The sequence below is a fragment of the Schistocerca americana genome, chromosome 2, assembly GCF_021461395.2.
Source record: "Schistocerca americana isolate TAMUIC-IGC-003095 chromosome 2, iqSchAmer2.1, whole genome shotgun sequence".
NCBI classification, from domain to species: Eukaryota; Metazoa; Arthropoda; class Insecta; order Orthoptera; family Acrididae; genus Schistocerca; species Schistocerca americana.
Window position 1 is genome coordinate 936,872,808 of NC_060120.1, and position 20,272 is coordinate 936,893,079.

General features: G+C 44.1%; 1 protein-coding gene across 1 annotated transcript in view; it reads right to left on the minus strand.

Moving 5' to 3' along the window:
* LOC124594560 overlaps positions 1–13,302 on the minus strand; it is a 375,202-nt gene extending 361,900 nt beyond the window's left edge. Inside the window, exon 1 of the mRNA XM_047132932.1 lies at positions 13,187–13,302. Coding sequence (XP_046988888.1) covers positions 13,187–13,253 — 67 coding nt within the window. The 5' untranslated portion in view covers positions 13,254–13,302. The remainder of the gene's footprint in view (positions 1–13,186) is intronic.
* Positions 13,303–20,272: the final 6,970 nt, after the last annotated feature.

Here is a 20,272-nt window from a genome sequence, read left to right on the forward strand (position 1 = left end):
TTCGTAAACGCCTGAGGCGTTTATTCCTATTAACTGTTATGCCCATGGACGCAGCCGCTGACGTCACAAGCAGAGTTACTTCCGAGAACGGTATCCTTTACAAAAACGCATTGTCATTAGAGATCCGGTAGAACGGTGAGAGGGAAATGGCAGCTCGTTTGTTAATTGGCTGTACGAGGAAACGGTATAGCTGACATTCAGAAGCCATTTTCAGGCACTGTTTCCCCTCTGAATGAAACCTGTCACTCAGCAGCCTAGTCACGTAGTACGCTGCATACAAAGTTGTTTACCATAAGAGGAAACTAACGCGGAACTTGGGTGTTCACGTTCCAGACATTAATTGCCTTTTGTTGGACTCTTGGATAGGCCTTTAAAAATGAATCTAAATCTAATGATCGTGAAAAGTGTTGTTATTTTGATCCTAAGATACACACATCAACAGAAGTTTTGTATCATCCTTTTATTCCTGAATTCATGGCAGAGGAAAAAAAAACTGGCTCTGAGTCATGCGTATATATTCATTTGCAATGTGTCGAGATCACCCTTCTGAGCAACATCAATACGTGGTGTAACGTCCACCTGCTCGGATGCGTGCTTGAATCCTTCGTGACGTACCAGCGATGAGATCATCAAGCCAGCCCAGGTCCGGATTGTCCCATTCATAAAGGTGATTCTGAGTAAGTCGCGCACAGTACTTGATCGATGTCGACATCCAAAAACAAATCGTTCTGAATGATCCTACATGTGTTCGATTGAGTCTGTCTGTGGAACAGGCAGGCCACTCCGTTCTGGTGTTTCTAGAATACTGAAGGAACATGTTCACGAGAACAACACGATGAGCACGCTAGTTATCATTCATCAAGAAGATATTGCCACCTAGAATTTGGCGCAACGGCCCACTACTGGCTGCAGAATCTCGTCCCTGTACTGATGTGCAATGATAGTGTCCTCAAAAACCACGAAGGCCACATGTAATCAGACCCCAGAACATCACTCCAAAATCACCTTGTTGCACTTGTGCTGGGTTGTCTCCAAACACAATGTCCGAGATTATCAGGGAAAAAACACCCGTAGCCAGTCTGGGGCGTCCATTCTCATGATTCCTTGCCTGTCTGTAACTGAGTGTATGGTGTTCGACTTGGTGCTCGCTTTGGTCATCAGGAATGGAAATTCGCAACATGCGATCGCCTCCTAATCGTCTGTTGCGATACATGACGTCCTGCAGCCTCTTCGAATGCCGAATCCAGTTCTTGAGTACTCATCCCGTGGTTCCTTTGACTCAAAAGTTATAGATATCAATCATCCTGTGCATCTGTCAAACGTAGGCGGCCTGTACAGTGCAAGTCCTCAACACTACCTGTCAGTTGGAACTGATTTCATGTCCGTACCACAATTGAGTGCAGAGCGTACGTCCAGCAACTTCCATGGTTGACAAGCTTTCTACGTGTTACGTGATAGTGCGGACCCGATAACTGGTCGCGATTGTCCTTCATGGCATCGTGGATATGCACTCTATCGTTCTACCGACGTTTCTAATGCATTCCTACTGGTGCTTTATTTTCAGATGAAATGCCTCAATCCATTCGATTGCGTGTTCTACCCAAAGAAAGCGCTCATGGTAACTGTGTGTGCGTCTATAAATAACGCCAGGGATGACTTTCCGATCGGCACGAGAACAGTCACAACTGCAACACACCTGCCCGACATACCGGGATGATCCAAAACTTTTTTTGATGTGTATATGTACTACATGGACAATTCTCTGCAACAGAAATAAATTTATTAATCTTATTCTAGTGATAATTGCAGATTTTACACCTATTTAGCGTAATCTCTGAGATCTTTAGAAGCTTTACGAAAGCTGAAAGAACTAGAAGCATTATTCTAGCTTCAGTGAAAATGTGCTATTTATAAAAATGAACATAAAAAATAAAAGTATATAATTTCTGTTACCTTTTTTAGTTTAATAAAGGAACTTTAAAATTTTATAATTTACTATTTCACTTTCCATCGGAAAAGAGTGGGACAGAAATTTAAAAAGCACTTCTTACATTGATATGTTAAACAAAGGACACTGTTTAGCTGCGTGAATTGCATGTTACATTTGAAGAAAACGCACTAGCGAATTGTTCATGAAAGTAGAAAATTGATAAATATGATCTACAATTTTATGTATAGAACTGAAGAGGAAAACAAAAATTTGTGTGCGAGTAGAAAGAGAGATATTCGATTACGATATGTTGATAACTTTTACATTGGGACCGTCTAATTGCAATTGAATGAAACACAGTTTTTGTGCCATACGAGTTTCGCGTTTGTTCTTTGCAAGGCACCTTCAATATTCGAATTTATTAATGAAATGTGAGGACGACAAGTGGGAAACAAATTGTGACACGTAATATGCGAAGCAATATTATATTTCTTGTTGAGCCTTGGGTGAAATTTGAGCCCAATTACATGGGAACTTTATTGAAAATTTTGAATTTCAAATGCATTTGTACTAACCAGGACAATATTTGATACGAAAATCGGTGGTGGCTCTTAACCACACGTCCGCAGTTTTGTCTAAAACGGCTTATTTCTGGACCCATGTTTAGTAGAATGTTTTTGCTTCTGATGTCCTAGACTTCAATCCATTAATTGTGATATCTTCTGTATACGAATTTTCCACACGGATGCCTACGTCATCCTTCTCAACTTCGTGCCTCAGGAGACATCTCGTGTCGCTTCGGCTTTAAATCAGCCCTGTTGGTATCGAAAAATTGAAAAACAAAGAAAGGAAGGCCACAGTTAAAAGTCCAGTCGATGACGAGATCATTAAAGACGGAGTGCAAGCTAAATTCCAGAAGGATGGAATACAATATCATCTGACTGCATTAAGGAAAAACACGAAAGAACTGAGTCGGTATTGCGCTCGATGATACCGCAAAAAAAAAAAAAAAAAAAAAAAAAAAAAAAGTTCTCCAGTCAACCAAAATCAGAAACCCGTATTCGATGCCTGGTTTGGTGTACAGTTTCAATCTGTTGCGAATGCGGACTGTTCGCCGTTAGCTGAAACATGTTCACTAGAACTGGTTTAATAATTTATGGCTGTGAAGTGTTGCCCAAATCCAAATCTCTCTGCGATTTTCTAGGGCTGGTTAATACCATGTTCATACTAAAGAGTAGTTACATGTGCGAGGTGGTGCCCAAGGTGCGTAATGCTACTCATGTTTTGTGAAGGGCCTTTTCTCCAGTTTTAAGTGGAATGTAAGTAAATACTCATAAATCTGTGGAGCCAAGCTTTATTGGTATACAATTGCACTAGAGCCAAAACGTGAAAAACTGACATTATAGAAGGGTATCATAAAGGCTAAAATATGTAATTATCTGTGTACTAAAATAATTTGGGCTTCGAGGCGAAATAAAGCAAACAATAAATCATTATCACCCTAACATTTATAAACACCGTAAATACAGCATATATTGCCAAATTTATCAACGAAAATACAGATGTGTAAGATAAATATAAAATTGTTCTAACAAACGGAAATCGAAGATTTCAGTAAGATGATTTTGAGAATATTTACTTACAGAACCATCGCAAAATACACGAACGAATTATGTTGTTCAAAATTTTTTCCAGGTACCATTAAATTTCTAGCTATAGAATAACAGTCTTTGTACGCCTATTTTCAAGGTACAGACTACCATAAAATTTTCATTAAAAATTTACACTGATAGTTGCCCAAAGTTTTCCTTGACCGTTTTGAGTGATTGTCCTGTTACCTGACTGCGAAACAGTTATGTAAGCTGTGGCCGAGCGGTTCCAGGCGCTTCAGTCCGGAACCGCGCTCTGGACATGGATGTGTGTGATGTCCTTAGGTTAGTTAGGTTTAAGTGGTTCTAAGTCTAGGGCATTCATAAAAAATGGTTCAAATGGCTCTGAGCACTATGGGACTCATCTCCTGAGGTCATTAGTCCCCTAGAACTTAGAACTAGTTAAACCTAACTAAGCTAAGGACATCACACACATCCATGCCCGAGGCAGGATTCGAACCTGCGACCGTAGCGGTCTCGCGGTTCCAGACTGCAGCGCCAGAACCCGCGGCCACTTCGGCCGGCCAGGGCATTCATACCTCAGACGTTAAACCTCATAGTGCATAGAGCCATTTGAACCATTCGAGTATGTACAGCGCTTTAAGTCTTTCTGTGTACCTCGTGTTGAAATACACCCTACGACAAAAAAAGACGCATAACGAAGAAATTACCTGATGGGACGGAAATCGGTAGATTTTATGTACATTTACAGACAAAAAAACGATTATAATTCCAGGAAAAATGGATGATGTATAAAAGAGAAAAAGCTTCACAAACTGAACAAGGCAATAAGATGATTGTCCACCTCCAGCTCCTACACAAGCAATTATTCGGCTTCACATTGATTGGTACAGTTGTTGGATGTCTGATGAGGGATATCGTGCCAAAATCCACCCGTTTTGCTCATTAGGTCGTCCGAACAGTCTAGAGATTACAGAATATGAATGGAGACTAAACCCGAGAAAGATGAAAGTAATGAGGAGTAATAGAAAAGTGCTTAGCGATAAACTTTAACATCGAAATCTGGGACTACGAAGTTAAGGAATTCCGCCACTTTTAAAGGAAAATAACACATGACAGGCGATGAAAGGAGAACATAAAAAGTACACTAGAACAGGCAAAGGGCATTTCTGGCCGAAAAAAAAGAAGGAAAACGAGCGTTTGGTGTCATTGGCCGGGAGGCCCCTTGCGGGGCAGGTGCGGCCGCCTTGGTGCAGGTCTTACTACATGCGACGCCACATTGGGCGACCTGCGCGTCGGATGGGGATGAAACGATGATGATGACAACACAACACCCAGTCCCTGAGCGGAGAAAATCCCCGAACCAGCCGAGAATCGAACCCGGGCCCGTAGGAGAGCAATCCGTCACGCTGACCACTTTTTTTTTAAATCTCATTTTGTTCGACTCCGTTCTTTGAATCTGCTCGGGGTGGACGTCGCAAGACACCCGTTTCACTTCGTCGTTGATCCATTAACTCAGTTTTTTCTTTATTACAGAGGGCAGCTAACCCGCTGACCGAACACGCTGAGTTACCGTGCGGGCTGGAAAAGGAATGAATGGAGTTGTTGACATGTGGCGCTATAGATGGATTTTGAAAAAGCAGGTAAACTGATGGAATGGAAATGAGCGTTTGGTGTCATTGGCCGGGAGGCCCCTCGCGGGGCAGGTCCGGCCGCCATATCGCAGGTCTTATTACAGTCGGCGCCACATTGGGCGACCTGCACGCCGGATGGGAATGAAATGATGATGAACACAACACAACACCCAGTCCCTGAGCGGAGAAAATCTCCGACCCAGCCGGGAATCGAACCCGGGCCCAGAGGACGGCAATCCGTCACGCTGACCACTCAGCTACTGGGGCGGACGGGTAAACTGATAAGGAATGAGGAGCTTCTCCGCAGAATCGGCAAAGAAAGGAACATGCGGGAAACACTGCCGCAAAGAAGCGACAGCATGGTAGGATATGTTTTCTAACAAAAGGGAACCAGAGGAAAAATGCTCCTATCGGTGCATGCAAATAGCGAATCCACTCCTGTTTTTTGAAAGAATCTGACTGAAAAACTGCGTACCAGCCGCCGCATTCTACGCGTACCTCCCTCAGCACCTTCAAATATTTCCCAAAGATTCTGGCATGCGACAAATTCGCGCTCTTTTTAATGTGCAACTCACTTCTCACGGCCACAAGCTCCCTCAACTGTAGCTCGCTCACACCCACTAGTCCATCGCTTTAAGTCGCTTAGACCCATCCTTTCCTACCTGACCTTTCTCACTCATTAACCACTCACTGTCATTGGTGTCTCTCTGTCACTGTTCCTTTTCTCACAGACACATCCTCTTCGTTCCGTCTCCTTTCGCTGTTACTGTCCCCCTCTTGCTCTCTCTTACTTCATTCCTTCGCTTTGCTGCTGTCTCTTCTCACTGTCACTATCTCTCTCCTCCTCGTTGTCATTGCATTGTCATTTGTCTCTCACTATTACTGGCACTCTCCCATTTCCACTTTCTCCTTCTCTTTATCCCTCTCCCATTGGCGCTGTCTCCTTCACTCTTTTCCTAGCACTTTTCTGTCACTGTCAACCATGTTCCACTGCCACTGAGTCGCTGTCTCTCTCTCACATTGCCATTGTCTTCTTTGCTCTTTCTGCACCACAATCATCGTGTACTGCCTTTCAGTTTTCATTACTTTTCCGCCTCTTTCGTACTGCCACTGGCTTCTTCTCTCTCCGCATAACATAGCGCGAATAGGTTCGCATGCCAAAAATTTTTGAGAAATTTTTGTAAAGGTGCTGAGGAACGTAGATGAGGCATCTGGTACCCCAATTTTCAGTCGGTGTCTTTTAAGAAACGGGAGCATATTCGCCTTTTCTGTGCTCCAATAGGAGATTTCTCCGCTGGTTCCCTTCTTTTCCCTTCTACAGTAGGGCAAGTCGCTCACACGACAATAACTTTATGGGTTTTGATAGTTTACTTACGTGAAATTGAAAAATCGCAAATCTACAAACCTTTACACCTCAGTCCGGATTTTATGTGCAGAAACATTTTGCATATACCTCACTACTCCAACATGGGATTCCCAAAACTCATCTGATGATAGTGGAGATGCCTTACAGAATATTTGTCCTTGCTACGTCACTTTATAAGCTAAGTCTTCGCCTCATACCGGATTGTACGTGCGTATTTTACGTATACAAGCAGTATGACTTTGAACCACTGCATCTGGGAAACGGATAAAGCTATCAACAAAATTTTCAAAGATGCCGGAATCGGGATCTCAGAAATATATCGTAAAAATATCAGCTGTTTGCTGTGCATAGCCATCCGGAAATCGGAGGATTGGTTTTAGTACTCGAAAACCATGTTTTACGGAAAAATCGGCCATGAACTAATTGGTGCGTCCATAAAATCTCTTAAGGTGCACCGTAGACCGCATCTAATGCAAAAGCAACCAATCGAATTGCTTTATTTGCCTAAGCTGGAGGAAGTGTGTAATACTCAAATAGTGACCCTGCACTGTTGGACAGTTACAGTAAGACAATGCTTCTGTTGAGTGTAGAAATGGTCCCTAGCCCGATGGCTGTCGAAAACACCTGATCCTATATTTCCATCACCAGCAGAGCCCGCGGTATTAGCCCTGAGAAAATCCAGTTTTTGTGTGCGTTTTGGAATATCAAGTGTAGCGCAAGCTATCGCATGCGTATCGATTTTCCATAGTATCAGAGGAAGATGTAAAGGGTAAAAACTGTAGAGGAAGACAGAAATTAAAATACATCCAACAATTGGCTCCTTTTACCGACCTCCCGACTCAGCAGCATTAGTGGCAGAACAACTGAGAGAAAATTTGGAATACATTTCACATAAATTTTCTCAGCATGTGGAGATTTCAATTTACCAGATATAGACTGGGACACTCAGATGTTTAGGACGGGTGGTAGGGACAGAGCATCGAGTGACATTATACTGAGTGCACTATCCGAAAATTACCTCGAGCAATTAAATAGAGAACCGACTCGTGGATATAACATCTTGGACCTACTGATAACAAACAGACCCGAACTTTTCGACTCTTTAAGTGCAGAACAGGGAATCAGAGATCATAAGGCCGTTGCAGCATCCCTGAATATGGAAGTTAATAGGAATATAAAAAAAGGCAGGAAGGTTTATCTGTTTAGCAAGAGTAATAGAAGGCAGATTTCAGACTACCTAACAGATCAAAACGAAAATTTCTGTTCCGACACTGACAATGTTGAGTGTTTATGGAAAAAGTTCAAGGCAATCGTAAAATGCGTTTTAGACAGGTACGTGCCGAGTAAAACTGTGAGGGACGGGGAAAACCCACCGTGGTACAACAACAAAGTTAGGAAACTACTGCGAAAGCAAAGAGAGCTTCACTCCAAGTTTAAACGCAGCCAAAACCTCTCAGACAAACAGAAGCTAAACGATGTCAAACTTAGCGTAAGGAGGGCTATGCGTGAAGCGTTCAGTGAATTCGAAAGTAAAATTCTATGTACCGACTTGACAGAAAATCCTAGGAAGTTCTGGTCTTACGTTAAATCAGTAAGTGGCTCGAAACAGCATATCCAGACACTCCGGGATGATGATGGCATTGAAACAGAGGATGACACGCGTAAAGCTGGAATACTAAACACCTTTTTCCAAAGCTGTTTCACAGAGGAAGACCGCACTGCAGTTCCTTCTCTAAATCCTCGCACAAACGAAAAAATGGCTGACATCGAAATAAGTGTCCAAGGAATAGTAAAGCAACTGGAATCACTCAATAGAGGAAAGTCCACTGGACCTGACGGGATACCAATTCGATTCTACACAGAGTACGCGAAAGAACTTGCCCCCCTTCTAACAGCCGTGTACCGCAAGTCTCTAGAGGATCGGAGGGTTCCAAATGATTGGAAAAGAGCACAGGTAGTCCCAGTCTTCAAGAAGGGTCGTCGAGCAGATGCGCAAAAGTATAGACCTATATCTCTGACGTCGATCTGTTGTAGAATTTTAGAACATGTTTTTTGCTCGAGTATCATGTCGTTTTTGGAAACCCAGAATCTACTATGTAGGAATCAACATGGATTCCGGAAACAGCGATCGTGTGAGACCCAACTCGCTTTATTTGTTCATGAGACCCAGAAAATATTAGATACAGGCTCCCAGGTAGATGCTATTTTTCTTGACTTCCGGAAGGCGTTCGATACAGTTCCGCATTATCGCCTGATAAACAAAGTAAGAGCCTACGGAATATCAGACCAGCTGTGTGGCTGGATTGAAGAGTTTTTAGCAAACAGAACACAGCATGTTGTTATCAATGGAGAGACGTCTACAGACATTAAAGTAACCTCTGGCGTGGCACAGAGGAGTGTTATGGGACCATTGCTTTTCACAATATATATATAAATGACCTAGTAGATAGCGTCGGAAGTTCCATGCGGCTTTTCGCGGATGATGCTGTAGTATACAGAGAAGTTGCAGCATTAGAAAATTGTAGCGAAATGCAGGAAGATCTGCAGCGGATAGGCACTTGGTGCAGGGAGTGGCAACTGTCCCTTAACATAGACAAATGTAATGTATTGCGAATACATAGAAAGAAGGATCCTTATTGTATGATTATATGATAGCGGAACAAACACTGGTAGCAGTTACTTCTGTAAAATATCTGGGAGTATGCGTGCGGAACGATTTGAAGTGGAATGATCATATAAAATTAATTGTTGGTAAGGCGGGTACCAGGTTGAGATTCATTGGGAGAGTGCTTAGAAAATGTAGTCCATCAACAAAGGAGGTGGCTTTCAAAACACTCGTTCGACCTATACTTGAGTATTGCTCATCAGTGTGGGATCCGTAACAGATCGGTTTGACGGAGGAGATAGAGAAGATCCAAAGAAGAGCGGCGCGTTTCGTCACAGGGCTATTTGGTAACCGTGATAGCGTTACGGAGATGTTTAATAAACTCAAGTGGCAGACTCTGCAAGAGAGGCGCTCTGCATCGCGGTGAAGCTTGCTCGCCAGGTTTCGAGAGGGTGCGTTTCTGGATGAGGTATCGAATATATTGCTTCCCCCTACTTATACCTCCCGAGGAGATCACGAATGTAAAATTAGAGAGATTAGAGCGCGCACGGAGGCTTTCAGACAGTCGTTCTTCCCGCGAACCATACGCGACTGGAACAGGAAAGGGAGGTAATGACAGTGGCACGTAAAGTGCCCTCCGCCACACACCGTTGGGTGGCTTGCGGAGTATAAATGTAGATGTAGATGCAAATAACTGAGAACATAGGGGACATGATTCTCTGTCCACTCCCATGCGATAGTGTGAACCTTGAACGGAATATATACAGAAGTGACAAAAACTCGTGGGATAACGACATGTACATATACAGATGGTGGTAGTATCGCATCGCAAGGTATAAAAGCGTAGTGCATTGGCGCAGCTGTCATTTGTAGTCCGGTGATCCATGTGAAATGGTTTCGGACACACGACAGGAATTAACAGATTCTGAACTCGGAATGTTGTTGGAGCTAGACGCATGTGGCATTCCATTTTGGAAATCGTTATTCAATATTCCGCCATCAACACTGTCAAGAGTGTGCCGAGAATAAACAATTTCAGGCATTACCTCCCACTACTAGCATTGCAGTGGCTGACGGCCTTCACTTGCGACCGAGAGCAGCGTCACTTGCTTAGAGTTACTAACACAGAAGCAACACTGCGTGAAATATCGCAGAAATGATTGTGGGACATACGACGAACGTATCCGTTAGGAGAGTAGGCGGAATTGGGCATTAACGAGCTATGGCAGCACACGGTCGACGCGAATGCTTCGACTAACAGCACATCACCTGTTGCGCCTTTTCAGGATTCGTGACCATATCGGTTGTACCCTAGATGACTGGAAATTTGTGGTTTGCTCAGATGAGTCCCGATTTCAGTTGGTAAGAGCTGATGGTAGGATTCGAGTGGGGTGCAGACACCCCGAACCCATAGAGCCAAGTTCTCAATAAGGCATTGTGCAATCTAGTGGTGGCTCTGTTATGGTGTGGCCTGTGTTTACATGGAATGGACTGGGTCCTCTGGATGTTCGGCTATTTGCAGCCGTTCATGGACGTCATGTTCCCAAACAACGATGGATTTTTTTATGAATGACAGTGCCTCATGTCAGTGGGCGACAACTGTTCACCATTGGTTTGAAAGATATTCTGGTCAGTTCGAGAGAACGATTTGGCCAACCAGATCGCACGATATGAATCCTATCGGACATTTTTGGGACATAATCAAGAGGTCACTTCGTGCACGATGCTAGACTACTAATTATACTTGGGTTGAGACGTGGTCCTTTCCTTGTTATCTTCGCCGGCCGGCCGAGCGGTTCTAAGCGCTTCAGTCCGCAACCGCGATGCTGCTGCGGTCGCAGGTTCGAATCCTGCCTCGGGCATGGATGTGTGTGATATCCTTAGGTTAGTTAGGTTTACGCAGTTCTAAGTCTAGGGGACTGATGACCTCAGATGTTAAGTCCCATAGCGCTCAGAGCCATTTGAACCATTTTGCAGCTTGATGACGCCCAAGGGGCCGGAATTAGCTAACCACCAAATTATGAAATGAAGTGATTTCGAAGTAGAACAGCACCCTACGCAGGAAAATGACCTCGCTCACGTAGAGTAATCACAACACTATTTAAGTTTTTGGGCATTGTCTTCCATCGTACATATTCTGGAATAAGTTTTGGTATCATCCTTCTTCCATTGGCACTACATCCCAGGATGGGACTTGGCCTCCTCGATAATTTTCCGCCGTTCCTCTCTGGACTGCATTTTGAGTGGTTGCCCTGTTACCTGACTGCCAAACGATCATGTACTTTCTGGCCGAGCGGTTCTAGGTGCTTTAGTCCGGAACCGCGCTGCTGCTACGGTCGCAGGTTCGAATCCTGCCTCGGGTATGGGTGAGTGTGATGTGCTTACGTTAGTTAGGTTTAAGTAGTTCTAAGTGTAGGGGACTGATAACCTCAGACGTTAAGTCCCACAGTGCTTGGAGCCATTTGAACAGCTGGACCAGCAACACTTTGGCAGTCACGGACGGCTATAGAGGCAGAATGGCTCATTATTTCTACAGGGGACTTCCAGCGACTTGTTGAATCTATGCCACGTCGAGTTGGTGTACTACACTGGGGAAACAGAGCTCTAACACGACAGTCGGAGGTATCCCATGACTTTTGTCGGCTTAGTGTATACCAATTGAGAAAAGTATTGAAAGGTCTCTGTTGGATTCCTTTCATGTTAATTTCTTAAATCTGTTGTCATTTACGGCATAAATTCCTCTTCTAAATTTACTGTGGTGTTTCTGACTCTATCTGAGAGGAGACTGAGCAGTGGAACGTGTTACTTTTACACATAATCAAAAACGATCTGTCACGCTATTACACTTTAAAACTCAGTTTATATGTAATTCATGGCACACAGTCTCATATGGAACCTACATCCGCTTTCTTTTATATACTGTATATGATAAGATACTGTCACCCCCCTACCCTTCTGTGTGAAAGGAGCCTGTCTGGTAGAGAACAGTAGGACCAACGTTGGAACAGGTAGCTACGCTTTCTAAAAGCAAAGAGGTTTCTATTCTTGGTGTGATCCTGTCCATCCCTTGTCATGTTGGTATAGGAAGCTGCCTCTCTGGTCACTTCCGTTTGTATCAGTGAAGCACCCTCGGTAAGAGCCCAAGCCAGTCTGTCCGCGGCGAGCGTCTGAAGTGGTAAGATCTCCGGCTAAGCGCGTCTCTACTAAGTCCGTAGAACAACTGATTTCTTAAGTTCAGCCTAACTGAAAATTTAATCTAGATCTAAAATATCTTATGTTATCATAAATTGCAACACAGTGTAATTCGAGTGTGAAGTTCAGAATATCTTCTAGTAGTTGATTTGTGACTACTTTGTGAGTAAAGTGGAACCACGTGTTGATGATGCGTAACTCTAACTAAGATCATCAATCTTAAATGCGAATGTGTGTGAGATTATAACGTCTCGTCTTGACAATATTTTTCAATATTGCAACTTTTCTTTATGTTCAACCCACGTGGGGTGTACTTTGTGAGACCAGTACTACGTGCTTATACTATTGTTTGACCCATCAGGTTAATAGTAAGAAGATAGTAACCAGTTCGAGGTTTTTCTTTTGTAAATTGCGTTTAGATGTAATTTATTTTAATTATCAAAATTATTTTGGAGTTACACTCTTTGTGTAAACCCAGTTGACCACGTGAAGCATGTGGTGTAATCATCAAAGCAGCCCTCAGCTATTCTTTTCGGGAAGATTTCACAATGAGTTAGTATGAATTTAGTATACCAGTGTGTGGTAATTTCATGACGGATAGGATTGCGCTACGAACGTGACTTCTTTGGGTGAAAATTGAATCGGTTGGTTCTGGTTAATTTCCTGTGTATAGTAACGAGGTGCAGCATCTCCATTGATACCTGGAGACTGATGACACAAAAACAAGCCTCACGTATTTGTTCCATGCCCTTACACCACTGGTGCTGATGCACTCGAGCTCGTGTTGGTGGTGGTATCGCGTTGCGGAAACCGGCGGATCCCGTGGTAGCTGGTAGCGAGTGGACCCACCTGTGGCCTTGATGGCGGCCCTCTGGATCTGCACGCTGCCCCTTTTGAGCGTCCCCAGCGTCGCCATGGTGAGAGCGCGCGGTTGTCGCAGGCGACACGACGCGACGCGACCGCCGGTGGGGTACCCGCGGACACTGCCGACCCCGGCGTCCGGCCGGGCGGCCGTGGCTCGTAACGAGCGCTGATGCGATAAGTGGCGGCGGTCGGCGCCCACCACGGCCTCCCCTCAGAGTCCGAGGCTCCCGGAGAGAGAAAGTGCCACAGGCAGCGCGACCAGAGATAAAGTAAAGTGAACAACACTCCGCCATGTTCCACGTTGCCAAAAAAATTGCGCGTGGTATAGGATAGTGGTAGTGTAACGGTTCAAATGGCTCTGAGCCCTATGGGACTTAACAATTGGGGTCATCAGTCCCCTAGAACTTAGAACTACTTAAACCTAACTAACCTAAGGACATCACACACATCCATGCCCGAGGCCGGATTCGAACCTGCGACCGTAGCGGTCGCGTGGTGCCAGACTGTAGCGCCTAGAACCGCTCGGCCACCCCGGCCGCCGGTAGTGTAACTGGACATACTCCTCTACCATTGCGTTTCCTCAACAGTAGTCGTCGCCGCGCGGGATTAGCCGAGCGGTCTCAGGCGCTGCAGTCATGGACTGTGCGGCTGGTCCGGCGGAGGTTCGAGTCCTCCTTCGGTCATGGGTGTGTGTGTGTGTCCTTAGGATAATTTAGGTTAAGTAGTGTGTAAGCTTAGGGGCTAAAATTTATGAAAATGAATTACTTTATAAAATATTTTAGTTTCAATGTTATAATCTATATTTACTACTTATGAATGTGCAGTTAAATAATTTTTTTTAGAAACATTTGAAATTACGAATTATAAGCACACTTAAAATTTCAATTATTAATTGCGCAATCCTGTGCTCTTTACCATATTTATTTCTGGATTATTCATGAAATAATAATCGAAATTAATGATGTAACGAAAACTATTAGGAATCCGTTTGTTAAGAAAAATTGTAAACGCTTTTGAATACTGTTATTTTCACAAAGTGTGAAAGTCGTAAGTTTGCCTCTGATGTGATCGGACGTATTTTTGTATAATCGGTACGAACAGTGTAATATCGGCTTTATCAATGTGAAAAATCAAAATACTGCATGATATGTTAAAATGTGAGAAAATCTGTGGAAAATATATTTACGTAAAAAAATACTGAAACAACTATCTTCCAATTTATTTAGGTCAAACCAACCGTGAGGACCTGATGAGAGATTTTCAGCTTCAAAAATCAGACCCCTACACAAGAAGAACTGGAGCCATCTCAACATGACATGCTAAGTAAACTTGAAAGTTGATTGTTATCTGCCGGCCGTTGTGGCCGAGCGGTTCTAGGCGCTTCAGTCCGGAACTGCGATGCTGCTACGGTCGCAGGTTCGAATCCTGCCTCGGGCATGGTGTGTGATGTCCTTAGGTTAGTTAGGTTTAAGTAGTTCTAAGTCTAGGGAACTGATGACCTCAGATGTTAAGTCCAATCGTGCTGAGAGCCTTTTGAACCATTTGATTGTAATCCTCTCTTCTCTCAAATCTTCATAAAAGACTTTGCTTAGTCTATTAATTACTTGGACTGGGCATTGTTTAAGTAGACAATAGATGGAAGAAGGAAGAAGGCGAGAGATTACAGTAGTGGCTACCAAACAACATCCAACTGTCACTGCCCAGAAATTACAGCCAGAAACGAATTCTACCAAGAACAGGCATTGCCCGCAGAGGGAGCGATTATTAAAACTAAGTTTGTGAAAACAGCCACGTTATAAGGAACATTGCAATTTGAATTCAAATCGTACAACACTGGGAGAACGTCTGAGAACAACTAAACATACGTTATGAGATATACAATATAGTATGACAATTATCCAAACTGTAGATGAAGGTTCTTTGGAAGAATTGGAAATTTTCGTAGAGAAGAAGAAAAACCCGCAAAATTTATTAAACAAAAAAAAACAAATTAATTTACGTGGGTTCTTCTAGTTATTTGATGAAGTGCTGTAGATAAGCAACCAAACTACACTGAACACCCAAAGAAATTGGTATAGGCATGAGTATTCAAATATAGAGATATGTAAACAGGCAGAATACGGTGTTGCGGTCGGCATTGCCTATACGAGACGACAATTGTCTGGTGCAGTTGTTAGTTCGGTTACTGCTGCTACAATGGCGGGTTATCAACATTTAAGTGAGTTTGAACGTGGTGTTATAGCCGGCGCACGAGCAATGGGACACAGCATCTCCGAGGTAGCGATGAAGTGGGGATTTTCCAGTACGACTATCTCACGAGTGTACCGTGAATAACAGGAATCCCGTAAAACATCAAATCTCCGACATCGCTTCGGGCGGAAAAAGATCCTGAAATAACGGAACCAACGACGACTGGAGAGAATCGTCCAGCGTAACAGAAGTGCAACACTTCCGCAAATTGCTGCAGATTTCAATGCTGGGCCGTCAACAAGTGTCAGCGTGCGAATCATTCAACGAAATGGGCTTTCGGAGGTGAAGGTCCACTCGTGTACCATTGATGACTGCGGGACACAAAGCTTTACGCCTCGTCTGGGCCCGTCAACAGCGACATTGGACTGCTGATGACTGGAAACATGTAGCCTAGTCGGACGAGTCTCGTTTCGTTTCAAATTGTATCGAACGGATGGGCGTGTACGCGTATGGAGACAACCTCATGAATCCACGGACCCTGCATGTGAGCAGGGGACCGTTCAAGCCGGTGGACGCTCTGTAATGGTGTGGGGTGTGTGCAGTGGGAGTGATATGGGACCACTGATATGTCTAGATACGACTTCGGCAGATGATCACCTTCTTCCATTCAAGTCCATTGAGCATTCCGATGGACATGGGCAATTCCAGCAGGGCAATGTGACACCCCACACGTCCAGAATTTCTACAGAGTGGCTCCAGACATACTCTTCTGAGTTTAAATATTTTCGCTGGCCAGTAAACTTCCCAGACATTGACATTATTGAGCATCTCTGAGATGCCTTGCAACGTGCTGTTCAGAAGGGATGTCCATCTCCTCGTACTCTTACGGATTTATGGACAGCCCCGCAGGATTCATGATGTCAGTTCTGTCCAGCACTACTTCAGACATTAGTTGAGTCCATGCCACGTCGTGTTGCGGCACTTCTGCATGCTCGCGGGGGCCCTAAAGATGTTAGGCACGTGTACCAGTTTCTTTGTGTGTAATACCTGCCGTATCATCCTAACAGTAATATTTTTGAAAACTGTAGTTTTGATTGCATTTTTGTATAGACGTTTTAAATACGTATTTTTTACAATGTACTCTGAAAGATATTTTAATTCTTACATATGTATTCGTATTTCTGGAACGCAGACGCCCATACAGCGGCGATTGAAATGTACATTTCGTTTTCTTTAATTGTAAATTGTCTTTGGATAAAATAAACTATGAACGTTACAAATACTGTTGTAAAGTCAATTTCATCTTTGGCGTTGTAAATGTCATCATTTAGTAATGCACTTTAAGCGATGTTTAAACGTAAGTTTACGTACTATAGTACAGCCAGGTTAATCTTTAGCGTTGTCAGCCAATTTTAAAAGCAATCTATAATGCTCTCAGCCAACTGTAAACGTAAGCCACCATACTGGAAGTAGAAATGTACTTTACGTAATGTTAGTGTTCGTTTTCTGTATTAAATTGCTTCTTTTAAAGTGTATATTCTGATAATGCTCTTGTTCATTTGAAGAGCGAAACCGCTCAATAAAAAGTCGACTTCTGACCATTTTCAAAACCTTATAATTTAATCCTCATTATAGCGGACGAACATTTGACATACACAGTTTTCAGCAGTGACTGTAACACATATCCCACAACGAAATAGGTTTGTTTATAAGTTTTCTTTATTTACTTTTGGCACGACGCGTTTCGGGAAACGATTCACATTTTCAAGTGCCTTTATTGTGTGTATTATCGATAACCAACTAAAATATCGCATGTTTCTTATGTATTGCAGTAAAAGTCAACGAAATGAAGCAGACTCTCACACACTGACAACATCAGTAGAAATGGCAGAATACAGACTAAAAGCTAAAAAGGGGAACCATTTCCAGAAGCGCGTCGTGCAAAAACTAAATAAAGAAAATCGTGACTGGTAGCAAAAGATTTATTTATAAACAAACCTATTGTTTTCACAGTCGCAAGCTTTCAAAACTCATTTATAATGGATCAAATCAGACCATAAACAAATTTTCGAATCCTAGACGAGCGATTGCGTGGCATTCAGGCTGAGAAAACATGGTCTGAAAAATTCGGTTTACAGTCGGCGGTTGGAGGATATAAAGTATGCAATTAGCGTATGATACCGTGTTACTGGCAGAGAGCGAAAGGACTATAATTGGAAAGTTAAAAGAATCGAACAAGACCTGTGAGGAACTCGGAATTAGAATTAGTAATAAAAAGAAAAAAATGTGTGGTGATAAATCCAAGATGAATAAGAACAACTCTAAAGTTAGGACCAGTAGATACAGAACAAATTAGTGCTTTCAAATATCTGGGAAGCATAATAACGGAGGATGTGCGATGCAGTAAGGGGGTGAAAACGCGTAGAGCAATTGCATGGAGGCATTTAATAGGAAGAGGAGGCTTGTATGTGGGTGCATGGACAGGAACCTGCGAAAGATAGAGGCGAAGTGCTTTATATGGAGTGTGGCATTATAGGGAGCTCAGTCATGGACACTGAGGTAAAAGGAAGAAAGAAGAATAGAAACACCTGATATCGAATGAAACACAAGTTTACTGTTACCAGTCAATGATTATTTGTGGGGTAACTTGTGGCACTGTCTAGTCGAGAACCAAAAACACTATTTCGGAACATGTTTTTCGTTTATTTGTTTTTACTAAAAACTAAACGTATATCTTGCGGTGTAAATACAACAAGTAAAATAGAATACGTCCAGTGGTCACACGTTCCTTTTTCTGTCGTAAAACATCAGATACAAACCGTCACATTTTGTACACGAAGGTGGTGTGTGGAAACCGCTAGGTGCAGGCAACATATTGCAAAATAGAAACATTATCTCGAAGTAGAAAGAGTATATATCATAACAACATCGTTATTTCAGAATACGTTTTAATGGATTGTGGAGTAATTTGTTCGAGTCGCGTTGGAATAAATACATTGCAGGTGGTGTACAAATCCGATTCTGTCAAGTTTATATACACTCCTGGAAATGGAAAAAAGAACACATTGACACCGGTGTGTCAGACCCACCATACTTGCTCCGGACACTGCAAGAGGGCTGTACAAGCAATGATCACACGCACTGCACAGCGGACACACCAGGAACCGCGGTGTTGGCCGTCGAATGGCGCTAGCTGCGCAGCATTTGTGCACCGCCGCCGTCAGTGTCAGCCAGTTTGCCGTGGCATACGGAGCTCCATCGCAGTCTTTAACACTGGTAGCATGCCGCGACAGCGTGGACGTGAACCGTATGTGCAGTTGACGGACTTTGAGCGAGGGCGTACAGTGGGCATGCTGGAGGCCGGGTGGACGTACCGCCGAATTGCTCAACACGTGGGGCGTGAGGTATCCACAGTACATCGATGTTGTCGCCAGTGGTCGGCGGAAGGTGCACGTGCCCGTCGACCTGGGACCGGACCGCAGCGACGCACGGATGCACGCCAAGACCGTAGGATCCTACGCAGTGCCGTAGGGGACCGCACCGCCACTTCCCAGCAAATTAGGGACACTGTTGCTCCTGGGGTATCGGCGAGGACCATTCGCAACCGTCTCCATGAAGCTGGGCTACGGTCCCGCACACCGTTAGGCCGTCTTCCGCTCACGCCCCAACATCGTGCAGCCCGCCTCCAGTGGTGTCGCGACAGGCGTGAATGGAGGGACGAATGGAGACGTGTCGTCTTCAGCGATGAGAGTCGCTTCTGCCTTGGTGCCAATGATGGTCGTATGCGTGTTTGGCGCCGTGCAGGTGAGCGCCACAATCAGGACTGCATACGACCGAGGCACACAGGGCCAACACCCGGCATCATGGTGTGGGGAGCGATCTCCTACACTGGCCGTACACCACTGGTGATCGTCGAGGGGACACTGAATAGTGCACGGTACATCCAAACCGTCATCGAACCCATCGTTCTACCATTCCTAGACCGGCAAGGGAACTTGCTGTTCCAACAGGACAATGCACGTCCGCATGTATCCCGTGCCACCCAACGTGCTCTAGAAGGTGTAAGTCAACTACCCTGGCCAGCAAGATCTCCGGATCTGTCCCCCACTGAGCATGTTTGGGACTGGATGAAGCGTCGTCTCACGCGGTCTGCACGTCCAGCACGAACGCTGGTCCAACTGAGGCGCCAGGTGGAAATGGCATGGCAAGCCGTTCCACAGGACTACATCCAGCATCTCTACGATCGTCTCCATGGGAGAATAGCAGCCTGCATTGCTGCGAAAGGTGGATATACACTGTACTAGTGCCGACATTGTGCATGCTCTGTTGCCTGTATCTATGTGCCTGTGGTTCTGTCAGTGTGATCATGTGATGCATCTGACCCCAGGAATGTGTCAATAAAGTTTCCCCTTCCTGGGACAATGAATTCACGGTGTTCTTATTTCAATTTCCAGGAGTGTAGTTTAAATTTCATACTCGTTTACATAATGAGGTGACTTGTTGCAAACCTTAAGTACAATAATTATGTTGCAAATTGTACATAAATAACAATTTGACTGAGATTCAGATATAGGGATGAAGCGATGGAGGCAGATGGAGAGAAAGAGAGAGGGAAAGAGAGAGAGAAAGAGAGATAGAGAGGGAGAGAGAGAGAGAGAGAGAGAGAAAGGGGGGAGGGAGGGAGAGGGTGGGATACAGAGAGAGGGGGGAAAGAGAGAAAGGGAGGCAGATGGAGAGAGAGAGACAGAGATTCAGATACAGAGGGTGGAAGGAGTGATTGGTCGGAGAGAACACTTTTCCAAAGCAGTGGTTCTTATGATTATACCTACATACATGTAATAACTAACTAAAGGTTGGAGTAATACATTGGTTAATGCTTTA